At 33.1% G+C, this 21,878-nt stretch overlaps 1 protein-coding gene across 1 annotated transcript; it reads right to left on the bottom strand.

The window, feature by feature from the left end:
- Nucleotides 1-687: 687 nt before the first annotated feature.
- On the bottom strand, nt 688-8,898 carry LOC105629285 (2-isopropylmalate synthase 2, chloroplastic). Its single transcript, XM_012210848.4, has 12 exons — nt 8,100-8,898; nt 6,966-7,179; nt 6,805-6,885; nt 5,801-5,893; nt 5,613-5,699; nt 5,048-5,148; nt 4,378-4,411; nt 4,213-4,287; nt 2,640-2,723; nt 2,411-2,545; nt 1,080-1,219; nt 688-981 (listed from the first exon to the last, which is right to left on the bottom strand). The coding sequence occupies exons 1-12, from the start codon at nt 8,843-8,845 to the stop codon at nt 840-842; spliced, it is 1,932 nt and encodes a 643-aa protein (XP_012066238.1). The 5' UTR covers nt 8,846-8,898; the 3' UTR covers nt 688-839.
- Between the last annotated feature and the right edge of the window lie 12,980 nt (nt 8,899-21,878).

Here is a 21,878-nt window from a genome sequence, read left to right on the forward strand (position 1 = left end):
ATCTATTGGTTTGTTGTAGAACATTCAAGAATTCAAATATATAAAGCTTGCATGCACCTAGTGTATAAATCCACCCACATACAACAATTCAAAATTTTCACCTAAGAAAACTGTCATACTATTTTATCCTTTTTTCCAGTTTAAAAACAGTTAATATATCATACTTTATACTCATGATCTATGATTTATCAAAATACCTTAAATACATTAGAATGGTAAAAGAAATTTTCACAATCAAGCCTTGCTTTTTCAAGTAAAATTGAGGCTTTTGTATTTAAATGAAGTAATCAAATTCATTAAATATTACTAAACCTTATATCATAAATACAGGTAAATGATTATTTGATGGAAGTCTTCATAATAAAGTCAAGTAATTATCATTAATAAATGAAAATAATAAAATATTGTCAAATAAACAAGTGTCTTTTGTTAATAGACATCTACAATAATAATTTAATATTATTATTATTATTATTATTATTACATAACTATTTAATAGAACTTTACTTGATAGAAATACAATCAAAACAATTTTTTTTAGGAAACAAAATACACTCATCTTTTTTCTTTTTTTTTTTTTTTTTTTTTTTTTTTTTTTTTTTTTTTTTTTGTATTTTCTTATCTTGCTTATGTTTTACCCAGCTAGCCCTACTGCATAAATTGAATAATAGAACACAAAAACAATAATAAAAACAAAAAACGAGCCCCTGAACATTTCACTCCGTAGATAAAATCTCAAATTAAAATACAAATTATTCAAGAAAATGAAGCCAAAGACCATTAGAGAGTCCGAACTGTAAACAGCAACTGTAGCTAACATTCTCCCCATTTTTACAGGATCATGCAGAGACTGGAGTCCTAACTGTAGAAACCGTTTTTGTCGTCGACAACTGCTGGCTATTAACAGCTAACATCTTATTCAATGCACCAATATAGGCCTTCACACTTGAAACAACAATGTCCATTCCAGCACCAGATCCACTAAAGTCCAAAAAAATAAAATATTTATTATCGGTATATTAATGCGCAAAGTAGTTTTACCAACTTAAAATAAAGCTTAAGTCATGAAAGTGAAATACCTGAATGTCCGTCGAGATGGTTCACCTGTTATAGCATCAATTTTATGGTTGTCACCACAAATTAAAACTCGGGTTGTGGCTATAGCATCAATGCCTCCAGTAACAGCAGTCATTGAGTATTCAAGGAGTTCAACAGGTTCCTGAAACATGGAGAAGCAGACACAAATGAATCAATTTCGCTAAATAACTTTCGCACTCCAGCAGAAAGCAGATCAAATATTTAAGTGGGGAAAGGAAATCAAATAGATGAAATTTGCAGGTGCACTACACTCTAGTGGGGAAAGGAAAACATAACAATCGCACTGCTAAGATTTGACCTACATTTTCAACATCCCAGACAATTACAAGTAATTTTAAAATTCACTAAGGCGCCTATTTGATCAGTTACGGTGTTCTACAATAATCAATATTGAATCCTACTTTTACACTTCTTGAACTCTAACTCTCTCTTACTCTAGTAAGCTGTATCAGTTACAGACTTAGTTGATTTTCTGCAGAATACCAATTCTAATCCCACTTGAATAAACCTTATAAAAAAAATCAATTGACCTACCAAAAACCATCATTTATTAAACCTTTAAGCACCTACTTGTGCATTTCTAGCCAGCTAGTTTTGTTCACATCAATCAGACCAGAAATATTCACCATCCAAAAATCTGTGCCCATAGATGAAGTCAACTCCACTAACCCCCAGTCTAGATGGACATGCCTATCTGCTTAACACCTCACTTTAGTGTACCTGTTGAAATACGGATTCCTACTCTACCAAACAAAAGCACGGCTTAAATCTTGTGTAATATTATAATACACACACAGACATACAAATCGCACATATTTTTAACATTAAACCAATTAGTTTCCATCCAAGAACCGCAACCTAAGCTTTTGGTTTCAAACCTAAAAATCTAGGTTGAACCATAAATCATAATTCTGACACTGGAGAACACAATACTCCCCTATGGCCTTGGTTTGATTATGGATTTTCTGGATCTGATCCATGACTGCGACCCAGTGATTATTCATGAAAGTTCTCAGCCAATCTATTTAGAGCCCATTTAGCATTTTGCATTGCAAATAACAGATTTTGAGAGTAACCACATTGGCCCAATAGATATAGCTACTTGCAATAGAGTTTTCTATGGGCCCAAAATTAATTTAGGGGAAGTAACATTTGATCTTTTCCCAAAATAAGTTTTGGATCCATAGAGAAAAATCTATTACAAGTAGCTACATCCACAGGCCAATAATTGTTACTAATTTTGGCCTAAAATCAGCTACTTGTAATAGCAATGCCAAATGGAAGTATTTTTGCAGGCAAATTTGTACTTAACCTTCACAATGAGATCAACTGCCTTGTATGCTGCATCTACTGGCCCAGTTCCAACTGAACATGCAATGTGCTGTTCACCATTGGCATCAATGAGCTTAACAGTTGCAGTAGAGAGACCAAGTGTTCCGCAAGTAATCTATATGTGGGGTACATTTTAGTAGAAATAACTTATTAGAGAAGTGAAGTGGCTATGATAAAACAACACAAATGGAGAAATAAAAGAAATTTACCTGCAGATCACCAAGCTGCCATACAATTTCTGGCTGAAAAACTTCATCTGATACTAATGCTAACAGGTCAGCATCAGTAACTCTCTGGGACATGAGCAATTCAAGAAAGTCACCTCAACAGATAGAACCAAAAAATGAAGAATTCCACCACAAAAAAGTCCTCCAGCTCATGGTTTGCTTTCAAATCAGAAATTGAAGCAATCCAATTAATAATTTTGATTACTATACCTTTATATATTTGTTATGATTTTCTTGTTTTTATTTTACAGGCATAAACAGCTCCTCTGCATAAAAGTAGGGGGAAGGCTGTGTACATCAACCCTCCCCAAAGTCCATACATGTGGGATGCTTCGTGCAATGGGTAGCCCTTTTTTTACTGTTTTACAGGAATAAATCATGTCGTCTATAGATTTTGATAGAAAAATCTCATTGGATTTAGGCTGCGTTTGATACAAATGAGTTGCACAAAAATTCATAGAATTCACTTGGAATTCTAAGCTTTCAAGTTTGGTATAACTGAAAACTTTCATTTTACTCCTTAAAACTAAAATTTATTGAATTCAACACAATAAAGACAAATTCTATTGATTGCAAATGGCTTCTATAGTTCAAATTAATTTATACCCAACAAGGGAATAATTCAATTGAATGGTCAAAACCAAACTAGCGAATGAAACAAACCATGGCATTTTACATTGATTTGGTTAAATACTTCATCCAGTTTGAAAAACTCCCACCAAATTGCAAATTAGGTAATGCATCTCTCTCCACAAAATTCCGAGAGAGAGAGAGAGAGAGAGATGTCAGAACACATTCACAGTGAAATCATGAAACTCAAAGCTCAAAGTGCCTATGGTTAACATGTTTATCCAAGGCAGACTATTACTATAAGACAGCTGCATAATCCTGGAAAACCTCCAAGACATCCAAAGAGCATACAATACATGCAAATAAAATAAGAGGAAAATAAATTCAAGGGTTGTCCAATTTTATTTTTAGTTCTAAAAATGTAGACGATTAATGGATGTCAAATACTCAGAAACTTTATACTACCGATGAATTTGGTGGATAAGAAAATAGGGCGTTAGGACTCTGGAGGTATGCTGTAAATATAACATCCACCCATTTCCATTACATTCCAAAATAAAATCCAGGAAAGGTTAGAATGACAGCCTCAATTTTCTTTCCTTCACCCGTGGTCATTGAACTCACTGAATGTATAGTGCACCTGGTGAACTTCAAATTTCTATAAACCAGGTAGCTCAACTTTAACTTTGATTACGTTCCAATAAAGTCTCTATTGTCAAATTTTTATACGGATGTTAGTCAAAAAGTTTATGTCCTAAGTCCTAACTAAGAAAGAACCTATATCTAGTACTAGCGTAATAGAAAATTTATTTTGACCATTATATCAAAGATGTCGGATGGCATTGTATGACCTTAATGAAACAAAAATTGGTGTTAAGAGCTTTCACTAATAAAAATAAAATTAATTTATAGTGCTGAAAGAAGTAACGAGTACTATAACCATTGGTGACATTGAGCACAAAGAATGTCCATAGTTCATCTTTACCTTTTTGTTTTCAGCAACAGACTTGAAGCGCCAAAAGATATTGCCAAGTTGCTCATCACTCAACTCATAACCAAGCTGAAAGAAACAATAATATCAAATGGTTAAAGCACAACGACTACGAGGAGAAGAATTAATCAACTCTCAAATGTGTGAACCTTTATTTACCTCTTTGAGTCGATCTTTCAAAGCATGGCGACCACTTCACATAAAAAGCGAAAAGAAAGCAGGAAATGTTACAATATGATTAAATTTGTAGAGACTAGAGAACAAGTTGCAGCCAATAAATACCCATGATATCATCCATCATAAACAACATATATTTAAGTAAAGCAGCATATGACAAAGAAGAAGTCATTTTTTTGGTACATCAGAAAGTCTTATGAGGGGAATGGGAAGCTAGGGTTTGAACCCTTAAACATTACAAAACGAGCATTCGACTACTAAGCTACTAGCCCAACAACATCTATCTTCTAATTTTAAGTGACGGATATCATTTATTTCCTCATTTACAAGACCAGTAAATCAGCTACCTCTACTCATAAATTAGTCAAAGGAGAACCAATACCAACTATGAAAATTAGAGTTAATACCAGATGCGCACAAACACACATTGGAGAAGCTCCTAAAGCATAACGAAAAGTACTTGCCTACACTGTACATATATTCCTCATAGATACCAATCACCCTAATGATCTAATGGCACCGGCAGTAGAGTTCAATGTGACCGTATGCAGAATAATAAATGTTTCAAATGTAGTCATTATAAGAAATAACAAGAGATAAACAATAAAAGAAAGACAAAGTGTTGTATTATAACAATGAAGATGAGCGATACCTAAGTTTTCCAAGGACAATCCCAGCATCATTGGCTCGTTCAAGCCCAATATCTTCAGGGGACATAATCTCATAAGTACCTTTATGTTTTAGCATTCCATCCTAGAGAACAGAAAAAATATATAGAAACGTGTGTCATTAAACAATAAGTTAAAAAGGAAAAGACTTCAATATACCATTACTAAACATGGGATATTTTGCATGATAGGCAACTGCCAACTGGCAATGGAACTCCATGCAACAATAAACAAATGGGCCAAGTATTTTATGCAAGTACATTAAAGTTCCAGACAAAATATTATTAGAAAACAAAAATATATCATAGACAAACCGTGTACACAACATTACATAAAGGTGTCAAATAATGTTCACAATATTACTAGGAAAAACAAAACTCAAATGAAGGCTGTGAATGTAACCTAATCTCTGCAATATCAAATATCAACATGCTTCTTAACAAAAAGGGCCCATATAAAGATTACAACAAGAAATGTTTAACACACACCAATTATATGATCATAAAGTAAGCTCATAAAACAATAAACTCTTGTTGTTTGCAGTTCAACCTGATGTATGCCACTTTCATGAGCAAAAGCATTAGCTCCAACAATTGCCTTGTGTGGCTGCACGTGCAAACCAGTATATTCTTCCACCTAAAAATTCAATGACAAGTAAGAAGAATAACAAAAATCACATTCACTAAAGAAGAATCACATATTCTGAAACAAGAAAATATATTCTCAAAAATTCTTACCATCTTGCTTGCCATAGTGATGTGTTTAGAATTAATTCCAGTATAAAGACCTCCTAAAACATGCTCTCCACGACATTTTATAGCCATTACAACCTGAATACTTGCAATTAAAATAAACACAAAACAAAATATAAATTCAAAAATATTAGTGAATGAAACAATTGAAGCAGAAAGGATGTGATAAGAACATATGAACATGAACCAAAATAAATGCATCAACACCCATTAAAGAAGTGAACTCTGAATGACATAACTTTAGAAATATGACCCTGCTTCAGAAATGCATTACAGCGCAACTCTACAGACACACGAGCTTATATAACTCAGTTACCTATTCAAAGAATCAATGCAAGAAATCATAGGAGGTCACAAGCTCATTGCACAACAACAATGATTGTTTTAGGCAACAATTTAAAAGAATAAAGTCCAATCACTTTATACAACTGTGATTGTTATACTAAGCGTCGGTTAGGGCAGAGATCGAAGCAGTTATTGGAGTTCGTTGATTCTAAGTACATGAAAACATGTTTTTACATCGATTGCTAGTACAACATTTAAATTTCCCTCCCCTATATTAGTCTAAGAAGCTCTCTTTGGAATGTTTTGGCTCCATCCGAGGGTAATCTTTGGCACATTTGGTTGGATAGGAATGAGGTTGAGAGTGAAAAAGTTAATCAATACTAATTCTTTTAGACGAAAGATGAATCAGACATTTCTAGTGGTTCCAGCTAAATAAATTTAAGGGAGCATGCTGTAGCGTTAGTGTGACTTCCAAGCTACTGATTAGGATAGCTTAGCATCACCTTTTGTTATAACTGGTCATGGAAATTATATTTGGACTTCTTTTTAACCAATATTAAAAGAAAGAATGGCAATAAAGATGCAAGGCCAAACAACTGGCAAACTACTTTATGAAGCACTCCAGTGATATAAAGCTTCATTTTCATTTAATAAAATGCAAGTTCGACAGAAACACTAATATCTGTGCACAAATAGACACTCACCTCCTCCAATGAAGCATTACCAGCTCTTTCACCAATTCCATTGACTGTTACTTCCACTTGTCTGGCACCTGCATATGTCCCCTGAATTTAGTAAAGTACGAATGTGAGTGCTTAGCTTCCATTGCAGTGAGCATTAAGTAGAATTTAGAACAATGACATACTGCTAAGGTGTTAGCCGTAGAAAGTCCAAGATCATTTTGGCAGTGTGTTGAAATAATGACATTTTCAATTCCAGGCGTATTAGCTCTTATATCAGCAATCAACTGTCCAAATTCACTAGGCAGCGTTATACCAACAGTATCAGGAATGTTAAGAGTTGTAGCACCGGCCTTGATAACTTCACCCAAAATATGGTACAAGAACTCTCTGTCAGATCTGGTAGGCAATTCGGAAAAACAAGGAACACGAATCAAAAGAAAGCATATGAGCAAACATATATTCATATTTCTAACAAGAAGTTTGTCGCACTTGGGTTTACACTTTAAGGAGTCATGTGAGCATAACAATAACATTAAAATTGCTAATTTATTAAATAAGACGAGCATCCAAAATGAAACTGTAAGGTGTAAAATTAAGAATCAGCCTACAGTTAAAAATTACTGCTCTTTAACAGTCATGGAGAATCATAAAAGCAGAACAATCACATCACCAAAAAAGAAAGTTAATGCCAGGCTCAGTTCAGAGATCCCAAGTGTTAAAAGATAGATCAATGTTCTTTTACATGGCAATACAGACAAAAAATAATTTCAAGTAGCATATTGACTGATCACTCAAGACGGCAATCTGAAGTTTTGAGAATAATTATACTTGCTAAAGAACCAACCAAGGAATATTATTAGTCCTCTTAACCCAAAACAATAAGAAATTAGCAATAATATATAATTACTGTAGAAAAACAGCCCTACGTTCCTATGTCGAACATAATACCATTTTGCTCAAGTGGATCCGAATTCCAAGTAAAAGATACCTTCTTTCACCTGCTATCACTAAAAACAAATATAATTTCCTACTGTTTAACCAGCTGTTTCAGTAAAAGCATAAAGAGATCAGTAATCTCTCTCCTATCTCAACTCATTTACTTGCTTACCCAGAAAAAGGAAAACATTTTTGAGAGGAGATTCAACTCAACTTCGCCCAATATCCTTTCCTAAGCTCAGGAATGAATGAAATAAAACATATTGGGCCTACTGCCTGTTTAGCTGATGCTACTACAAAATTCCATTAGGATCGAGTAATTCCAGGACTCTTATTCCAAAATCATTTTTCAAATTTAAGAATATCCTAATATTCCAAACCTGCCAGCATCTTCAGGGCTAAATTCGACGTCATCACAACCCAAACTCCTAGCAAACTTAACCATATTTGTAGCGATCTCCACCACCTCCTCTTTACTCTTCCTCAACTTGTACTGCATATGGATCTCACTCGTCGCAATGAACGTGTGAATCCTCGGCCTCTTGGCATACTTCACAGCCTCCCAGGCAGTTTTGATGTCCTTCTCATTGCACCTCGACAATCCACAAATAACCGGTACGTATCCCTCATCATCCACCGCATTACCCACTTCTTTAGCAATGGTTTTCACAGCCTCAAAATCATCATTAGATGCCGCAGGAAATCCAGCTTCTATTATGTCGACGCCGAGCTTCGAAAGATGGCGAGCGATGTCAAGCTTTTCCTTGGAGGTGAGAGTGGCGCCGGGAGACTGTTCGCCATCGCGGAGAGTAGTATCAAAGACACGAACATAGAAAGGGTCTGGGATGTGGTTAGGTATGTACTCTGGACGGCGGCGGCGAGGGGCGGCGGGAGAGGGAGATGGTACGGCGGAGGATGATTGGGAGCAGGAAATGGTGGTTCTGAGGAGGGACTTAGAGGATGGAAAGGAAAATGAGGTATTTGAATGGAAATCAGACCATTTAGAAGTGAAATGGAGGAGAGGAGGAGAGAGGTTTGAAGATCTGGAAGTGATTTGAGAGACGGATAATTTTGGCGTTGTGGAGATGAAGGTCGCCATTGTTGAACCCTGTGAAAGAATCAACATAACGATGATAAACCCTAGACTAGAGTGTATTTTAATGGCGAGGTTTAAGTTTAACCGTTCAAGCGAATTTTTTAACAATATAAATAAAATTTTCTTCCGTTGCTAGTAATATAAAATAAAAATAATAATAACTTTTATTTTTCTAATTCTCTTACATACTTTTGTATAAAATATATATTTTCAAATTATTAAAAAATAATTATTCATAATAATCATTAATTAATTAATTTTCACAAAAAGAAAATAGGTCCAAATTTACAATTTAAGATAATTATATAGAATTTTTTGTAACATTAATGTTTCGATATCTATAAATTAATTCAAGATGTGCAGTTAATTTGTAATTAAATCATATCTAGAATTCATTCGTAAATAAATTCAAAAATTAAAAATTCATTTGCTTTTATTTTTTATATAGATATTTTTGATATAAGGCCGTGTTCAATAAATACTATAAGCCATTTTTTTTCCCCATGGCTATTTAATAATCATCTGCTAGTTTGGAAGCAGATAAATGAGGGAGATAATCCTTTGTTTATACCATTAATGCACTCTCCTGTTTGGGTCCAAGTTCATGATCTACAACATGGGTTTATGTCCACAGAAATGGCAAAGCAGTTAGGGGATTTTATAGGGACTTTTATTGAATATGACCCAAAAGTATGTGTTGATTACGATAATGAAAAGTTTATGAGAATGAAGGTTGTGTTGGACATTAGAAAGCCATTGAAGAGAAGGAAAAGATTGGTTGATGATAATAACTTAATGTTTTATGTTCGGTTCAGATATGAAAAGATGAAAACATTTTGTTATCTCTGTGGAATCATTGGACACACAGATAATTTTTGTGAACTGCGATTGAAGAAGAGACCGGATGAACTGATTATGGCTTGGGATGAGAGTTTGAGGGCTAAACCTCGCCGGAGATCACAGCCGGTGAGCAGCTGGATACGGAATAGGGAAGGAGGATTTTTAGGCGCAAATCAAGGAAATTTGAATGAGTAAAATCTGGATAGGGATCCAATTATATCACGTGATTATAGGAATCATCTTACCTCTGGTCAACTATATTTGGGTATGGGCAATTCACAAGAAAAGATGGACTGTGATTTAGAGGGTGATGAAGTGGGGCCAAGTACATCTCAACCCATTGACTTAAATGAAGACATGCCTATGCAAAAGTCTAAGGAAATAAAGAAAAGGCAACGTAGCTTAAAACAAATAGCAGATGGTGTTTCTTTGCACACTCAGGATTCCTCATCAAGCTCAAACCCAGTTAAAAATATGGCTGGTATTCAGGCAGCGGCTGATCCTGCATTGCAGGATAGCCGAATGCAATGAGTCTCTTGAGTTGGAATTGTCGGGGCTTGGGCAATCCCGGCGCAATAAGGGCACTAAAGGATATCATCGGTACTTATAGGCCTAAGGTGATTTTCCTTATGGAAACTTTAGTGCAACGTCATCGAATGGAGAGTGTGAATCGTTCTTTGGGGTTTGATAATTGTTTTACGGTTGATTGTGTGGGTAGGAGTGGAGGTCTTTGTCTGCTTTGGATGAATGATTTTGAAATAAATGTGACTAGTTTTTCTAGCAATTTTATTAATGCTTCAGTTAAAATTCAAGAAAAAGAGTGGAGAATAACTGGCTTTTATGGCTTTCCGGAAGGCTCAAGGCGACGAGCTTCATGGAATTTGCTTCGTAGTTTAGCTAGCATTGATGACAAACCGTGGTTGTGCTTGGGAGATTTTAACGACATTTTGACAGCGGATGATAAATTGGGAGGAGCAGCTGTCCAACGTCATTTGCTGAACGGTTTTTCTGATGCAATTTCAGACTGTGAATTAGTGGATATTCCTTGGGAAGGTTTTTGGTTTACGTGGGAGAAGAAGAGGGATGGGGTTGTGTATTGCAGGGAGAAGCTTGATAGAGTAATGGCAAATATGGGGTGGTCTTCTATGTATGTGAATGCTTTAGCTAAAATTATTACAGCCCCTATTTCTGACCATGCCCCATTATTTATTCAACTAAATTATAGACAAGTGGACAATAATTATAGAAGGTTTCGATTTGATAATAGTTGGGTGGGGGAGAGGGAATTGGATCAACTTGTCAAAGATGTTTGGTGTAATAATGATAGTGAGCCATTGTTACATAAAAGAGATGTTTGTATTAAAGAAATGGAAAGGTGGGGTCGGCAATTTAATAAAATATTTTGGAAGCAAAAAAGGATATTAAAGCAACGTATAGAAAATGCGAGAGATGGGTTTGATGATGTCACTGTTCAAAGACTAAAAAATGAATGGAATACTATTCTATTCAAAGAAGAGTGCCGAATGAGACAAATAGGGAAACAGAGATGGCTTTCTTGGGGGGATCAAAACTCCAAATATTTCCATGCTTCAATAAAAAATAGAAAAAGGAGAGCTAAAATTCTGAAGTTGGAAAATGAGGATGGCGATATAGTTCAAGATAATGACAGTTTGGAACAAATTACATTGAATTATTTTTCTACTGTTTATAGTGCAGAAGAATCAGTCGGCATTGAAATTTTTAATCTTGTTCAACCAAAGGTGACAGCTATCCAGAACAATATTCTTACGACTCCATTTACATTGGATGAGATCTGAGAAGCTGCATTTAATATGCAGCCTGACAAATCACCTGGACCGGATGGCCTAAATCCGGCGTTCTTTCAAAAATTTTGGCATGTTATTGGAGATGATATTTGGAGGGACTGCAAACAATGGCTTGACACAGGTACTTTCCCAAAAACTTTGACAGATACCCATATTGTGTTGCTTCCTAAATGTGATAATCCTCTGTCGTTAAAAGAGTATAGACCTATTTCGCTTTGTAATGTTTTATATAAAATTGTAGCAAAATCTTTAGCGAATAGGTTGAAAAAAATCCTTCCTTTAATTATTGATGAATGTCAATCTGCTTTTGTTCCGGGGAGATTAATTTCTGATAATGTGGCAGTGGCTTTTGAATTAATTCACAATATTAAAAGTAGGAAGAATCAAAGGGGTGCTTGTGCATTAAAAATTGATATTTCGAAAGCATACGATAGGGTCAATTGGGAGTTTTTGAGGGGTATGATGCTAAGAATGGGTTTTTGTGAGAAGTGGGTGCAATGGATGATGTTATGTGTAACAGATGTGAAGTACTCTGTGTTATTGAATGGTAAGGAGGTGGGTCCTATTCGTCCTGGTAGAGGTTTGAGACAGGGCGATCCTTTGTCGCCTTACTTATTTTTATTCTGTGCGGAGGGTTTGTCTTTATTATTTCAGGATGCTAAAAGGAGAGGTAGATTGCAAGGTGTGAAGGTGGGAAGAAATTGTCCGAGCATTACACACTTGCTTTTTGCGGATGATTCTTTTTTCTTTTTTGAGGGTTCTTTACAGGAAGCAGAGGAGGTCAATGATATTTTGAAGAAATATGAGAGAGCATTGGGTCAGGCCATTAATTTGAATAAATCGGGTATCTTTTTCAGCCCGAATATGAGTAGAGAGTTGATGACTAATATCTCTACTATTTTGAATGTTGCTGGTTCAATTGGTGGGGGTAATTATCTTGGTCTTCCATCTCTCATTGGCAAATCGAAAAAACAGGTGTTTGGCTTCCTTCAAGACAGACTTGAAAAAAGGATTGGCAATTGGTCTAATAGATTCCTCTCTAGAGCCGGAAAGGAGGTATTAATTAAGTCGATTGCGCAAGCTATTCCTACTTACTGTATGAGTGTGTTTAAAATACCTCTTTCTATATGTGTCACGATGCAAAAAAGAATGAACAAGTTTTGGTGGGGGAAAAAGGAAGGAGGGCGTAGAGGGATTCATTGGCTAGCGTGGGAGAGGATGTGTTGTAGCAAAAGGGAAGGTGGTAGGGGTTTTAGGGATCTTCACTGTTTTAATATGGCCATGCTAGCGAAGCAAGGGTGGCGCCTTATGATGGAGCCCGATACTCTTTTTTCTAAACTTTTCAAAGCCAAATATTTCCATAATAGGGATTTTTTGGACGCTCCTCTTAGTAGGCGTCCTACTTATGTGTGGAGGAGTATTCATGCTGCTATGGGGGTATTAAAACAGGGGGTACGATGGAGAGTAGGGAATGGGGAAACTATCGGTGTATTATCACATCCGTGGATGCCTTTGGATCATAGTTTTTGGGTGGAGGATAGTAGGGACTTTGTTGATCCTACTATGAAAGTGAGGGAGCTTTTTGTGGAGGGGGAAGGGAGATGGGATGTAGGGAAGGTGATGACACTTTTTAGCATGAGAGAGTTTAGAGCTATATTAGGGATTCCTATTAGTATTAATGCTAACAGGGACCAAATTATGTGGCACTGGGATAAAAAAGGCATTTATAGCGTTAGGTCGGGGTACTACGTGGCAAGGAGGTTGTTGAGGGGGAGGGTGCATGAGATAGATGGTGGATGGTGGGGTAAGATGTGGTGTTTAGATGCTTCCCCTAAAGACAAAGATTTTATGTGGAGGGCTCTAAGGAATGTGTTGCCTACGAAGGAGAGATTGAGAAGGAGAGGGGTGGAGGTTGATATTGGGTGCCCTTGGTGTGGGGAGGAAGAGGATATTAATCATGCAATAGTGTTATGTAGTAAGGCTAAGGGAGTTTGGAGGCAAGGGGGGTATGAAGTAGGTGATATAAATATTTCTTTTACTAACTTCTTTTTGTAGGTACTTGCTCATGGTGATAAAATAAAATCCCAACATTTTTTGGTGTATGCTAGATATATTTGGATGGCACGAAATAATGCTCTTTGGAACAATATAAGAGACACGTGCTACACTACATTCTTGAAGGCAAAAGAATACATGATTAGTTGGGAACATACAAAATTGGCGCAAAGAAGCATGGCTAGTGAATCTTCAACTAAAAGTCGGCAAAGGCTTGCAATATTTCCACCCGGATGTCTTAGCAATAGTGGAGATCAATCATGGCAAGCTTTTGTGGATGGTTCTATTTTTGAGCAAGAAGGCATGCAAGGATTTGGAGCGGTGATGGAGTCGGAGGAATGCATTTTTATTTAAGCAGTTTCAGGCCACTTTACAGGTGGTACGGACCCTTTCATTGCGGAGGCTCTAGCTCTTCGTAGTTTTTTATTATTTCTCAAGCAAAATTATTTTGAGCATGGAGGTACTATTTTCATGGACTCGCAGGTTTTAATTTTTGCTTTGAGCTCCTCTAGTTTATTCCGATCGGATGTGGGGAGTATTATTTCTGATTGTAAGAACTTAATTTTAGAACTCCCTTTGGTTTCGTGTAGATGGATTCGTAGGCAAGCGAATTTAAAGGCTTATACCCTAGCTCGAGCTTCTATTCGCTTTGCGCATCTACGAATCTGGAATTATATTCCTCCTTGTTTGTCCGAGATTTATGCTAATGAATGAAATGATATGAGTTTTTTACTCTTTCAAAAAAAAAAAAACATTTAGCTTTTAGATTTATGAGAATCTACACAAAAATAACTAAACGCTACTACAACAGTAACAACTACTAAAACAATTAATTTTTTTGTATAATTTAATTGAGTCATATTCAAATCCATAAAATTGAATTATTCATTCTTTTTCATACTCAATACAAAAATTTAAATTTATAAATAAATTCCATAAAATTTTATAAAGTTTATTTATTTTAAACAATAAACAAAAGAAATAATATTTTATCATTGGCTTTCATAAATTGTAAAGCTACTTGAAGATCTTTTTCCAAACATGATTTTATTATGTTAGGACATAAAAATCCATGGATAGTAAAACAAAATAAATATAAAACATGTATGAACTGAAAATTGCCGTTGTGGGGTTAGTTGGGTGGGAAATAAATTTTTGTCGCGAAATCATATGTAGTGAATTGATTGACTGTAACTAAAAATAATAGAACACAAGTATGGCCTTTCTTATCTTTATCTAACCTTCTTTTTTTTTTTTTCAGTTTTTTAAAGAAATGTTAGATATGTTTGGCAAATGACGCTGGCATGAGTCGGTCTCGATAAGACTGGCCATGATCAACATTCAACACTAGAAAAGCGTCGTATAATTCTCTCTAACCCACCCATTAAATGTGTGACGTGGATGATTATCGCCGATAAGTACTCCGCCGTCTCATAATTCTTCTTCTAATTTCATTTTTTATCTATTTTAAATTATTATTTTATTTTTATATTTAAAATTTACTATTTTATTCTTATTTAATATATTTTTTATCAATAAATATAATAATCAGATTAATATATTTTTATTAATTAAATATCGATATGAACTGAATTAAAATATAAACATTTAATCTTCTAATAAGAACTCTATTTAATTAAATGAATGAGGTTTTCAGATTGATATAAAAGTCTATTTGGTAAAATTAACTGTTTTGATAGCTGTTAAGTGTTTTAGTATTTAGTTGTTAGCTATTTTTGTAGTTTTTCATGAATCTGTTTTAATAGCCGTTAGTTATGGGATTCATGAAAAGTTACTAAAACAGATTCCTATAGGTCGCTCAATAATAGGTTACTCTTCTCCGTCCCTTCACACTTCCAGTTAGCTCCCTTTTGGTATCAGAGCCTAATTCCTTTAGGTTGTAGGGGTAAGGTAATTAGAGATTTGACGATTAATTATTAGAGATAAGATATTAGAAATCTACTAGTTAAGCCATTAGTAGTCGTAATTACGAAGCTATTGCATTATTGTTGGTCAGCCGGTGTAAGCGTTGGTTAGCCGTGTGATTGGTGGTCTTGCAAAGGTGGTCCCAATAATCAGTAGTCTCTAATTACGCTTATTAATTGCAAAATGAGTAGATTACTAAATATTCTTTCTAATAATAAGTCTTTAAACATTAATGACCCTAGTTCTAGCCTTAGTGATTTGAATACCCAATAAATAAATATCGCTCATGTAGAGAATCAGCTACATAACTGGTCTATCTCGAAACATGATGTTAATATTATCTATAAAATTAGTTCATTTGATTTTCTTTCTGATTATTTAATTAAACAAACCAAACAATCTGTTCCATTAAGCCACATAATTCTTCTTCTAATTTCATTTTTTATCTATTTTAAATTATTATTTTATTTTTATATTTAAAATTTACTATTTTATCCTTATTTAATATATTTTTTATCAATAAATATAATAATCAGATTAATATATTTTTATTAATTAAATATCGATATAAACTAAATTAAAATATAAACATTTAATCTTCTGATAAGAACTCTATTTAATTAAATGAATGAGGTTTTCAGACTGATATAAAAGTATGTTCGCTAAAATTAACTGTTTTGACAGCTGTTAAGTGTTTTAGTATTTAGCTGTTAACTATTTTTATAGTTTTTCATTAATCTGTTTTAATAGCGGTTAGTTATGAGATTCATGAAAAGTTACTAAAACAGATTCCTATAGGTTGCTCAATAATAGGTTACTCTTCCTCCGTCCCTTCACACTTCCAGTTAGCTCCCTTTTGGTATCAGAGCCTAATTCCTTTAGGTTATAGGGATAAGGTTATTAGAGATTTGACGATTAATTATTAGAGATAAGATAGTAGGAATCTACTAGTTAAGCCATTAGTAGTCGTAATTATGAAGCTATTGCATTATTATTGGTCAGCCGGTGTAAGCGTTGGTCAGCCGTGTGATTGGTGGTCCCGCAAAGGTGGTCCCAGTAATCAGTAATCTCTAATTACGCTTATTAATTGCAAATTGAGTAGATTACTAAATATTCTTTCTAATAATAAGTCTTTAAACATTAATAACCCTAGTTCTAGTCTTAGTGATTTGAATACCCAAGAAATGAATATCGCTCATGTAGAGAATCAGCTACATAACTGGTCTATCCCGAAACATGATGTTAATACTATCTATAAAATTGATTCATTTGATTTTCTTTCTGATTATTCAATTAAACAAACCAAACAATCTGTTCTATTAAGCCACATAATTCTTCTTCTAATTTCATTTTTTATCTATTTTAAATTATTATTTTATTTTTATATTTAAAATTTACTATTTTATCCTTATTTAATATATATTTTTATCAATAAATATAATAATCAGATTAATATATTTTTATTAATTAAATATCGATATAAAATAAATTAAAATATAAACATTTAATCTTCTGATAAGAACTCTATTTAATTAAATGAATGAGGTTTCCAGACTGATATAAAAGTATGTTTGGTAAAATTAACTGTTTTGACAGCTGTTAAGTGTTTTAGTATTTAGCTGTTAGTTATTTTTGTAGTTTTTCATGAATCTATTTTAATAGCTGTTAGTTGTGGGATTCATGAAAAGTTACTAAAACAGATTCCTATAGGTTGCTCAATAATAGGTTACTCTTCCTCCGTCCCTTCACACTTCCAGTTAGCTCCCTTTTGGTATCAGAGCCTAATTCCTATAGGTTGTAGGGGTAAGGTTATTAGAGATTTGACGATTAATTATTAGAGATAAGATATTAGAAATCTACTAGTTAAGCCATTAGTAGTCGTAATTACGAAGCTATTGCATTATTGTTGGTCAGCCAGTGTAAGCGTTGGTCAGCCGTGTGATTGGTGGTCCCGCAAAGGTGGTCCCAGTAATCAGTGGTCTCTAATTACGCTTATTAATTGCAAATTGAGTAGATTACTAAATATTCTTTCTAATAATAAGCCTTTAAACATTAATGACCATAGTTCTAGCCTTAGTGATTTGAATATCCAAGAAATGAATATCGCTCATGTAGAGAATCAGCTACATAACTGGTCTATCCCGAAACATGATGTTAATACTATCTATAAAATTGGTTCATTTGATTTTCTTTCTGATTATTCAATTAAACAAACCGAATAATTTGTTCCATTATGCCACATGCATGAAAATATTCAATTGTTTTCTCCTCAAGCTATTATGTAGCACAAAGAAAAATATATATTTTTGCATATAGGTATGGTTTAAGTTACAATTAAACCCTTATTTCGAGTTGGTTTAGATATTCCTGTTTTTGCATATTTGCGAGATGCAAGACATTTGAATTTTTCAAATTCTCTTTTAATTATGATTGAATCCAATTTAGCTAATGGTCCTATCTATTTTAATTGTTATCCAAACATTTTAGATGCTTTAACTTTAACAATTAAATCTAAAAATATGAACTTTTCAGATAATACTAGATCTATAGCAATTATATGGAGAATTTACTATAAAGTAATGACCTACCCTAGATCCTAGATCTAGACACACTTTAACTAGAAATGAAATAATTATTTTTGAAGCCAATACCGACATACAAAAGTACACACACCTAAAAGGTTAAAATGGCATGAATTAACCCAATAAAATTCATGGGATCTCCAAGAAATTAATCATCCAGTATCTATTGAAAATATTTCTACTTCCTCTAGTATTATCAAAGATGCCGATGGAAGTATTCATGTTCAATTTCTTCCCTTAGAAAATCCTACTAGACAAGTATTTAATTGCAAAAATACTAGATTATCTATATCTACCCGAACTCCCAATATTCAATTATAAAGTGTAGATTTTAACAGATCTATCCTCGACCTATATATCAAGAAGTAGAACAACCAGTTAACTCTTTACCTTTCTCTCCTACGAGATCTTTATCCCCTACAAGATCCGCTATGGAACATATATCCCAATTAAATGTTATTAGTGAAAGTGAATTTTCAATTAATAATGAATTTCTTAGGAAAGAAATGACAAGTGATTATAATTTAGACAAGTGTCATTGGTTTTTTGAAAATTATTTAAAAGAACAAAGAGAGCAAATTAGAGAATTCTATTATGGTTATATGAATCAATATAAAGTTAATATTCCTTTCTTTCAATGGTTTTCTATTTATTCTATTGAGAATAGCATAGAATACCATTTTCAAGAAATCTTAGTTAATCAAAAGGTTACTAAGGAATGGATAACTACATCTAACGATGTTATTACATCCGTTCATCCTCCTCTAGAAGAAATTAAATTTGGCCATCAACATCAGATAGTTATAAGATCTCATTTTAAGATGATAAATACAGTAGATGATGATAAGAAAAATCCTACATTAAAAGACATAAAAATTGTTCAATCCCAAAACAATTACACAAACTAAATACTCAACACAATAGCGTCACAATTAGATAGATTGGAAATCCAAACTCCAGTATCTTATACTGCTCCTGCCCAAAGGCCCTTACCCATTACTAAACCAGAAGTTCCAATATTCAAACCCCATGAAATATCTGCCGAACAAATAGTTAAATTAGATAAAACAGAAGACATGTTAGAAAAGATACGAAATAGATTAAATTATTTAAATATTTCCTCTTCTTCTAGCATTAAGGTATTAAGTAAAGACAAACAATTTGAAGAAGAAGAATCTGACACAGATATTAGTCAATTAAAAGAACAATTTAGTGAAAATTTTATTGTTCAAAAGATTCATAATGCACCATTACCAAAAACTAGAAATTTTTACCCTAGGCCGACACCTCCAGATATACAATATGAATATAGATCTGCCATGACTCAAGCTAGATATGATAGAGAATCAATTAATGAATGGAATATAGATGGATTATCAGAATATCAAATAATAAATATTTTACAAGAAATGATTATGGCTTCATCAGCCCATAAGTCTAAAGGTAATACTGATCCAGCTGTAGCTCATATGTTAATCTCAGGATTTATTGGTCAATTAAAATGATGGTGGGATAACTATCTTTTTTTAGAAGAAAGACAGAAAATATTAAATGCTATTAAAACTATAGTTAAACAAGAAGATCAACAATAAATACATACAACTGTACAAGATGCAATTAATACACTAATTTTTACAATTACTAAAACCTTTATAAGTGAACCAAGAGAATATCAAGCTAGAGCCTCTGAATTATTAACTAATCTGACTTGTCCAAGGTTACAAGATTTTAGATGGTATAAGGATGTATTTCTTACAAAGGTATTTACTAGGCAAGATTGTAGTCATGCCTTTTGGAAAGAAAGATTTATTGGTAGATTACCTAAGTTATTTGTTGAAAAGGTACGCTCTAGAATACGAGGGATATATGGTGGATTTATACCTTACGATACCCTCACTTATGGAGAAATTATTAATTATGTTAATAATGAAGGTTTAGCCTTATGTACAGATCTTAAGTTAAAGGCAAAAATGAAGAGTGAGTTCCATCAAAGTAGAAAAGAATTAGGAAGTTTTTGCAGCCAGTATGGATATGAAAGGTTACATCCTCCTTCTGCTAGAAATAAGAGGAAACATAAGAAAAATCCCTATAAGAAACCTTTTAGAATAAGAACTTTTCGAGACAAAACTCTTAAAGATAATAAACCCTCTCCAATTGCTAAGAAGAAGATAGTTAAAGGAACAGATAAAAGACAGATAGTGTGTTACAAGTGTGGAAAGGTAGGACACTATAAGTCACAGTCCAAGATGAGAGAAAAAATAAATAATTTAGATATATCGGATAAGTTAAAGTAGCAAATGATGAGTTTGCTTCTCACTGATACAGACACAGATTTAGAAATAAGTGATAGCCCTGAAGATTTATATAAAATAGAATCTAGTTATTCAAATGATATAGATAACTGTGAATGCGATGGTCCCCGTATATGTAAGATAAATAGTATAAACGTAGTTACTAGAGAAACAGATTTTTTTTTAGACTGTATAGATAAGATCGAAGATAAGGACGTTAAAAGACAATATTTGTTAAAACTAAAAGATTTCAATATCACACAAAGATGAAAAACAATATGAGCCCTATGAGTTAAAAGAAATATTTAATAGGTTCAATACCAATGAAGAGAAACTTTCCCCTTCTTTAGCCGACCTACAAGAAGAAATTAAAATAGTGAAAAGAGAGATAGAAGATTTAAAGCAAGAAAATAATAAAATTAAACAAGATACTATTCAGTTACAAGTTAATAAAATTATAGATATTCAAGCGGAACTCTCAAAAAATAAGAAAATAAATAATTTAAATTAAACATTGTCTTATGATGAGTTTATTAATGTAATATCGATAGTAAGCTTTTAGAAATGGATAGTTTTAGTTAAAATAGTAGTTAATAATGATTTTCATTTAACTACGATTACATTAGTTGACTCTGGTGCAGATGAAAATTGTTTATAAGAAGGATTAATTCCAATTATTATTATGAAAAAACTAAAGAAAGGCTATACACAGCTGATGGTAGTAAGTTAAGAATATAATATAAATTAACAAAAGTAAAGATATGTGCTAACGGTTTTTGTTTTAAAACACCTTTTATTCTAGTTAAAAAACTTACTATAAGAGTAATACTAGGAACACCATTTTTAGCTACAATCTATCCCTTTAAAGTATATAATGAAGGATTAAAAATAAATATCTTAAATAATCAAATATGTTTTAAATTTATGCAACCAATTAGACAAAAGGATTTAAGTGCTATACAAGATATCTCTATATATAAAGAAACATTTAAATTCCAATAGTCAAATTTCACCCATACAAATTATATTAAGCACGATAGAATGTTTAATATAGTTATTAAAGTATATTTTTGATAAAACATATTAAATAATAAATTGGTACATTAGTCTATAATCTATATCTCTCTATAATGAATATTGTAATAACAATAATATAATTAATAATTATTATGAGAATGATGGGAATTATGGATATAGGATTATCCTTAATTGTGGTGAATTAAAAAATTTTAATAAATTAATAAAGAATTTTACTTTTTTTTAATTTTATCGTCCTACTTTAATAATTGATTCAATGTGTTTTTTTAAAAATCTTAACTTTTAAAATAGATATATAAAAATAATTAAGACTTTGAAAATTTTCAATTTTTTTCTTTTTTTTTTATTTAAGTGTATATTAGACCCTAATGCTTTGTGCACGGAATGTAGAATGACTTGCTGAATTGAAATTGCACATCCTAGTTCGCTTATCCCCACCGAACGAGGTTAGTGTTGTTAACTGATGACCGTTACTTTAAGTTATCTATCCCCGTTTAAAAAGACG

The sequence above is a fragment of the Jatropha curcas genome, chromosome 1 (assembly GCF_041381405.1).
Source record: "Jatropha curcas cultivar XTBG-Jc1 chromosome 1, XTBG_Jcur_1.0, whole genome shotgun sequence".
In the NCBI taxonomy this organism is placed as follows: domain Eukaryota; kingdom Viridiplantae; phylum Streptophyta; class Magnoliopsida; order Malpighiales; family Euphorbiaceae; genus Jatropha; species Jatropha curcas.